Genomic DNA, 7,619 nt, shown 5'->3' with positions numbered 1-7,619 from the left:
GCCGGGGGTCCCGGGGCGGGTCCGGCCGCTCCCCTGGGAAGGTAACGGTGCCGCGGGGCCCTTGACACGCCCCCCAGATGGGGGGGGTTCAGATCAGAGCGGCCCCACCCCTGCTTCTCCCCACACCCCTGCCCCATTCCCGGCCGGTGCCTCTCCGTCCCCTCAGCGCCCCCCGTCCCCTGGCCCCCCCGTCTGCCCCCGTCCCCCTCAGCAGCCCGTCTCCCCTGGGGTCGCCCCGTCTGCCCCATCCCCCTCACCACCTCCTCTCCCCTGGCCCCCCCGTCTGCCCCATCCCCCTCACCACCCCCTCTCCCCTGACCCCCCCCTGCGCCCCCATCCCCCTCACCACCCCCTCTCCCCTGACCCCCCCGTCTGCCCCATCCCCCTCACCACCCCCTCTCCCCTGACCCCCCCCTGCGCCCCCATCCCCCTCACCACCCCCTCTCCCCTGACCCCCCCGTCTGCCCCCGTCCCCCTCACCACCCCCTCTCCCCTGACCCCCCCCGTCTGCCCCCGTCCCCCTCACCACCCCCTCTCCCCTGACCCCCCCGTCTGCCCCCGTCCCCCTCACCACCCCCTCTCCCCTGACCCCCCCCTCCGCCCCCGTCCCCCTCACCAGCCCGTCTCCCCTGGGGTCCCCCCGTCTGCCCCATCCCGCTCACCACCCCCTCTCCCCTGACCCCCCCGTCTGCCCCCGTCCCCCTCACCAGCCCGTCTCCCCTGGGGTCCCCCCCTTCCGCCCCCATCCCCCTCACCAGCCCGTCTCCCCTGGGGTCCCCCCATCTGCCCCATCCTCCTCACCACCCCCTCTCCCCTGGCCCCCCCCTTCCGCCCCCATCCCCCTCACCAGCCCGTCTCTCCTGGGGTCCCCACTGTCTGCCCCCATCCCCCTCACCAGCCCGTCTCCCTTGGGGTCCCCCCCCGTCCGCCCCCCGTCCCCCTCACCACCCCCTCTCCCCTGGGGTCCCCCCCCGTCCGCCCCATCCCCCTCACCACCCCCTCTCCCCTTGGGTCCCCCCATCTGCCCCATCCCCCTCACCACCCCCTCTCCCCTGGCCCCCCCCTTCCGCCCCCATCCCCCTCACCACCCCCTCTCCCATGGGGTCCCCCTTGTTTGCCCCCATCCCCCTCACCACCCCCTCTCCCCTGGGGTCCCCCCCGTCCGCCCCCATCCCCCTCACCAGCCCGTCTCCCTTGGGGTCCCCACCCCGTCCGCCCCCATCCCCCTCACCAGCCCGTCTCCTTTGGGGTCCCCACCCCGTCTGCCCCCATCCCTCTCACCAGCCTGTCTCTCCTGGGGTCCCCCCTGTGCGCCCCCATCCCCCTCACCACCCCCTCTCCCCTGGCCCCCCCGTCTGCCCCCATCCCCCTCACCTGCCCGTCTCCCCTGGGGTCCCCCCCGTCTGCACCATCCTCCTGCCACTCTGTTTCCCTTAGGGTGCCACCTTCCCTCTCCCTCCCATGTCCTCTGGAGTCCCCCCAGTGCCCCCCATCCTCCCAGCACCCCACTTGCCCTAAGGCCCCGCACCTTCCCTCTGCCCCTGGATGCTCCTTCCCTTCCCCCTCTTACCCCTTCCATCCACTGGTGTCCCCACCCCCAGGGTTTCTCTGTTCTCCCCCTTCTGCCCCCCTCCGTGTTCCCCCTTTTGAGGGGGCTAGGACCCCCCCCCCCCGCACTCCTTGTGAGCTCCTTTGGTAGGGGCTCAGCCCTGAGGCTGGCACAGATGGGGCAGGGAGAGGGCATCTCTCTTTGCCCACCGCGCTCTATCCTCTGCCGTGGGGCTGCCCCATCCGCTTGGGTCCTAGGATTGCTCCCTCTGGAGGGTTGTACCCTGGTGTCCCACCCCAGGGTCCCTCTATCTTTCTCTGCTCCTGTCCCTTAATCCCCTGGTCCCCGCGCTCCACTCGGACAAGAAGGTGACCCCCATCTGGGCTCCCATTCCAGGGCCCCTGGACCATCCTGACCCCGTGAATGGCCCCGGGGTGGCTGGATTTCCCAGGGAGCAGAGCTGGGGAGGGCCCCTTGCCCGAGCAGGATTGTTCCTTCTGGTGCTGGAGTACAGAGGGCAGAGCCGCTGCCAGTGCGTGGGAGCGGGCAGGGGGTACGTCAGGCTAACCTGTGCCCCCGCATAGTGGTGGTGATGGTTTCCTGAGCCGGCTCTCGCCCAGGAAGCCCCGTTGACTCTGCTGGCCCAGCCCCACGGGGAAGGGGATTGCCCCCTACTGCCAACAGAAGAAGAACCTGGGCTGTGGGGTTAATTTAATTGTGGGCCCGAGTCCTGTCGGGGCCGGTCCCACTTAGGGAGAGGAGACTGGCCCAGGGGCCTGGCTCTGAGCCCTCCAGGAGCTGGCTAGTAAAGAGCCCAGCTCTGAACGGAAAGTGGGGGGCTGCTCGGCAGGGGCACCGGCTGTGAGGGGCGGGGTGCCCCTGGAGCGGTGAGATGGAGGTTGCAGGGTGGGGCACGGGGGCTGTCTGGATCACTTGAATCAGATGGTGTTCTGGCTGGAGGGGGGCAGGAGATGGAGGGTGTTGGCTGGGGGGTCCTCTTGGATGCTGGGGTGGGAACCTAGGGCATATGGAGGGTCCCTTAAGGGCGAAGATACTGGCTGCACTTGGTGGGGGGGCACTGCATGGGGGTGGCACAAGGGGGCACAGAGGGCACTTAGGGGACATTGGGGGGGCATGGAGGGCACTGGGTAGATGGAGTGGGTAGGTGGGAGGAGACCCAGGGGTGGGATGTGAAGGGTGCTGGGTGGGTCTGTCCCTCTGTCCATCCATCCCCTCCCTCTAGCGGGGTCTGGCTGGGCAGAGAGCCCCCCCCCCATTGCCAGCTCTGGTTTGCTGTGGCCGCCAGGCCTTCCGAGCAGCGAGGAGGGAGGGCAAGGTGGGGATGCGGGTTGGGGCGCTCATCGGATCCCGACCGCCTGTTGGAGTCTCTGGGGAGCGGCCGGCTGCCTGGGGGCTACGCTCTCCTAGTGAGTGATGGGGGGAGGGCAGGTGGCTCCCCCCAGAGGCATGGGGGCAGGGATGGCAAAGGGGCTGGGTGGGGGAGACTCGGCCCATCGTGGGGCGGAGGGGGTCTGGTTCCCCCACGCGTGGCTGCCCCGCCCCATAGACTCCCTGAACACCCATTGGGATGGATTGACCTAGATTAGACCTGGCTGTCTCTCTCTGGTCGTCTGCCTCTGCTCCCCTCCCACCCCCCTGCCCCCCTTGACTCTTCACCCTTCAGCTCTCTGGGGGGTTGGGGTCACTTCCACCTCATTTCTGACCCAGCTCTGAGCCCGGAAAGAGGCCGGGGTCCCCGGAGCAGAAGGGCAGGATCTGCCCAGTGCAGGGAGACGCGGGCACAGGAGGGGCAGTGGGGGGTGGAATAGCCTCTGCCAACATCCTGCCTCTGCTAGTGGTTGCCCAGGCAGACCCCTTAGCTGGGTCCCCCTGGAGTCGCTAGCATCCCCCTGGGGTGGGAGCTCAGGTTAGGGTCCAGGGGCTGGGATGGGGACATTCCTGGCAAATGTGCCTCTGGCTGGCATCACTGGTGCCTCATCTCTGCCATGGCCCTGGGGGCTGTGGATGGGGAGGAGAACTGGGGCGTGAGCCCCATCCCAGCTCGCTCAGGGCTACGAGTGTTGCAGAAGGAACTGGGGAGGGGGGATAGTGTCCTGAAGGGGCAGAAATCCTGGCCGGGGGGAGGGAGGGGGGAACAGCTGGGGCAGATCCTGCCCCCCCAAGACCCTGGCAGGGCATGGGCACCGGAGCCAGGGCCAGCCGGGCATTTCCCAGCTCAGTCTCTGCCTCTTTATAGGTTTAGCTTTGGACTCCGCTCCTGGCCTGTCTGAGCCCGACTGTTAATTAATGATTAAGCCACAAGGTGGGGGGGAAGAGTCGCCCCTTTTGGTGGCTCCACCCAGCCCCCCACAGCAGCCCGATCTGCTCTTTCCCCCTAGGCTGTGTGAAACCCTCCCTGGGCAGCTGGGCAGCATGGCACTGGGGGGCTTCAAGGGCTCCTGGCTGGCCTTCCACGTGGGCATCATGACTGGCTTCATCAGCACCTTCTACCTGCTCAACGGCCTGCTCTGGCCGCGGTCCCCGGGCCCCGAGAGCCAGACGCCCCACCCTGACGTCTGGGTCGTCCAGCACCCAGCGCTCCTCAGCGCTGGCCACCCGCACCTCTCAGGTGGGCAGGACCGGGGGGTGGAAAGATTCTGTAAGAGCCCAGGGGCGCGGTGTTTCTGCAGGGCATGGGGGCTGGGGACTGATCATGCAGAGGCTGGGGGAGGGAGTTGGCAGCCAAGCTGGCACCAGGGGTTGTGGGATGAGGTGGACACGGGTGGGCCAGGGCTCTCCAGCAGCGTTTGCACCTAGAGGATCCCCTCAGGCTGATTCTGGCAGCAGCTCCTGTGCCGGCTGGCAGGAGACCCCCAGGAAAATACCAGTCCCCTGCGGCCTTTGCACCCCCGTTCTCGTGCCTCCTTCGGGAGGCTGCTTGATGGAGACAGGGAATCCTGGCACTGGGGCAGGGATCATTTCTGGGGGCAGGGAACCCCTCATGTAGCATCCCCACTGGGTTGTTGGGCTGTACAGAGGGTGCACTGGGCACCAGGGCACCGAGGAATCGCCCCGAGGAGGTGGGTGGCAGGAGGAACTGGATAATGGTCCCTCCCGGGCAGTTTCAAGTAAATGAGAACGGCCCAGCCCCCCCGCCCACCTCGCTTCTTATTGTCCTTGCCCAGTTCAGCGTGCACCAGGTTGGATGGGATCCGGGAGGCCCTGGCGCCCACAGCTGCCTGCAATGCCAGGGGCTGGCTCAGTCTTGGGGTGATTGGGGAGCTGGGGGTGTCTCCCCTGGCCACCCCTGTGCCCCTAACGCTCTTTCTGCGCCCAGGGGAGGTCAGCATGACTGCGGCCGAGCTGTACAGCAAGGTGCGCATCCTGTGCTGGGTCATGACGGGTCCCAGCAACCTGGAGACTAAGGCCCGGCACGTCCAGGCCACGTGGACGCAGCACTGCAACGTGGTGCTGTTCATGAGCTCGGTGCGGGACGACGGCTTCCCCACCGTGGGGCTGGGCACCAAGGAAGGCCGGGACCAGCTGTACTGGAAAACCATCCGGGCCTTCCAGTACGTCCACCAGCACCACCTGGAGCAGGCCGACTGGTTCCTCAAGGCGGACGACGACACCTTCGTGGTGCTGGACAACCTGCGCTGGCTGCTGGCCAACCACACGCCCGAGGAGCCCGTCTACTTCGGGAAGCGCTTCAAGCCCTATGCCAAGCAGGGCTACATGAGCGGCGGGGCCGGCTACGTCCTCAGCAAGGAGGCCCTGAGGCGCTTCGTGGAGGGCTTCAGGACCAAGGTGTGCACCCACACCACCTCGGTGGAGGACCTGGCGCTGGGCCAGTGCATGGAGAAGATGGGGGTGCAGGCGGGGGACTCCCGGGACGCCGCTGGGCGAGAGACTTTCCACCCCTTTGGGCCCGAATCCCACCTCACCGGGAAGTTCTCCAAGAGCTTCTGGTACTGGAAGTACTGCTACTATCCCATCGTGGAGGTTCGTGGCTGCCTGCATGCCCCCCTCCCGTGGTATCCTCCGGGCATAGGTGCCTATGGCTGCATTCCCTTCCCCTCCCCTGGGTTTCTGGGCTGCATTTATCACCCCCACCCCCCGTGGCATCCTCCAGGCATGGGTGCCCAGACCGAATTGAGGACAGGCCCTGCTCTTCTGGCTTCTCCGTGGCCAGGGGAGGTGGTTCCGTCGTTAAGGCTGGAGTGCCAGGTGCCCAGCCTGCAGGCCTCTAAGACACCCTGGCAGTACGTGAGCCCTGGGTAGCTGCCTGGGTCCCACTGGTGGCTTCCCATGGAAGGGGTGGGTCTCAGCCCCACATTGGCTCAGTCCCTGGGGCCTCTGGTAGTTTTCCATGCTGGGGCTCCTGCAGACGGGCAGCTCACAAAGTGTTGGGGTATCACAGTGCCCTGTGGAAGCCAGCGGAGAAGCAGGCAGAGTTAATAGCATTAGGCAGCCAGCGGTGCCGCCCCAAGGGGACTGGATCCTGATCCAGAGCCAATGCCCCTTCTGCCCCCAGGGGAGCAGGGAGAGGCTCAGCACGCTGTCTGTTTGCTGTTCATTGAAGGCCCCTGGCGGGACGATCCCGCGGCTGCACTGGGGGAGCAGCAGAGCCGGGGCATCTGCCAGCATCGGGAATTGGAACAATTGGTGCTTAGCTACCGCTGAGCTGCTGCTGCAGGAGCCAGTGGAGCTGCTTGCACGGGGGGCTGGAGTGGTGGGAAAGGGGATTTCTATTGGGGCTGCTCCTCCTGCCCCATTCACACCCCTTTGTGTAGCTCGGGGCCTCTCCCATTAACCCTTGCCCTCCCGCGCTCTGCAGGGCCCCCAGTGCTGCTCCGACCTGGCCGTCTCCTTCCACTACGTGAGCCCCGAGCTTATGTACACACTGGAGTTCCTGACCTACCACCTGCGTGCCTACGGCTACCGCTTCCGCTACCAGCCACCCCTGCCGGAGAACGCCGCTCGCCTGCTGCAGCGCCAGGCCCGGCCGAAGGCGGCCAATGCTACGCTGCTGGTGCAGGGCACCAAGAGACTGTAGTGGGGCTGGGAGGAGGCGGTCAGTCTGGGATCGGGCTCTGTGCCTGATGTGGTGCTGGCACCCTGGGCGAGCCGTGGCCAGGAGCCACGTGGCAGCCCCTGTACTGGATGATGGAGGGGGCTGTCTCAGTCTAGCTGCCATCCCAGTTGGCACTAACTGACCCCCTCGCTGGTAGAGGGGCAGAGGGACCACCCTATAGAGGGTCCCCTCGAGGGCAGAGGGAGGCGTGGGCAGGGCCGGTGCAACCATTTAGGCGACCTAGGCGGTCGCCTAGGGTCCTAGGATTTGGGGGATGGCATTTTCTCCGGCAGCGACCGCAGCGGCTGGATCTTCGGCTGCCCCTGTCGCCACCGGCATTTAGGTGGAGGTAGCTGGGGCAGGGGAGTGTGGGGAGGGCCACCTGCAGCAAGTAAGGGTGGGGGAGGCGGCACGCAGGGGAACTCCCCACCCCAGCTCACCCCTGCCCCGCCTCCTTCCCGAGCACGCTGTGGCTGCTTCACTTCTCCCGTCTCCCAGGCTTGCAGCGCCTAAGCTCAGGGTGGCGGGGTGGGGGGGTGCACCTCAGGGCAGAGGGGGGAGCTGCTGTGGGGGGGGGCTCAGGGTGGGGGCTCGGAGACGGGAGGGCGCAAGGTGGAAGTTTTGCCTAGGGCGCGAAACATCCTTGCACCAGCCCTGGGTGTGGGGTGAGGGGTTCAGCCTCCTGGCCCGTGTCTCTGGTGCCATGCTCCTGCCCTGGCCCCCTCCAACAGACCCGATCCCTAGGAGATGTCCGGAGCCCAACCGGTGGTGACTTGGGGGAAGAGGAGGCTGGAGCTACATTTGGTGGTGAGGGAGGGTCCTCGCTGCCTCCCCTTCCCCCACAGTTAATAGGGCAAGGTCACAAGGCACAGGGGAGATGAGGCAGGTGGCCCAGGCCACTGAGGGGCCTTTGGGGCTCTGTCTGATGGGTGCTTCCAGGAGGGGGCAAGTCTGGCTCAGTCCATGGCAGGCTTTATAATGGGGGCAGCAGCCATC

General features: G+C 67.1%; 1 protein-coding gene across 1 annotated transcript; it reads left to right on the top strand.

The window, feature by feature from the left end:
• Positions 1-7,131, top strand: LOC127035423 (glycoprotein-N-acetylgalactosamine 3-beta-galactosyltransferase 1-B-like). The gene is made up of 4 exons (XM_050925305.1): positions 1-41; positions 3,949-4,178; positions 4,887-5,551; positions 6,387-7,131. The coding sequence occupies exons 2-4, from the start codon at positions 3,983-3,985 to the stop codon at positions 6,603-6,605; spliced, it is 1,080 nt and encodes a 359-aa protein (XP_050781262.1). The 5' UTR covers positions 1-41; positions 3,949-3,982; the 3' UTR covers positions 6,606-7,131.
• The last annotated feature ends 488 nt before the right edge of the window (positions 7,132-7,619 follow it).

This window comes from Gopherus flavomarginatus, chromosome 16, assembly GCF_025201925.1.
Source record: "Gopherus flavomarginatus isolate rGopFla2 chromosome 16, rGopFla2.mat.asm, whole genome shotgun sequence".
Taxonomy (NCBI): Eukaryota; Metazoa; Chordata; order Testudines; family Testudinidae; genus Gopherus; species Gopherus flavomarginatus.
This window is presented reverse-complemented; position numbering and strand designations above follow the sequence as displayed.

Excerpts from the sequence above, each read along its gene's own strand:
- LOC127035423 (XM_050925305.1), top strand. The coding sequence starts at position 3,983 with ATGGCACTGGGGGGCTTCAAGGGCTCCTGGCTGGCCTTCCACGTGGGC. Across the intron at positions 4,179-4,886 it reads TGGCCACCCGCACCTCTCAG|GGGAGGTCAGCATGACTGCG; the intron begins GTGGGCAGGACC and ends TTCTGCGCCCAG. Across the intron at positions 5,552-6,386 it reads GCTACTATCCCATCGTGGAG|GGCCCCCAGTGCTGCTCCGA; the intron begins GTTCGTGGCTGC and ends CGCGCTCTGCAG.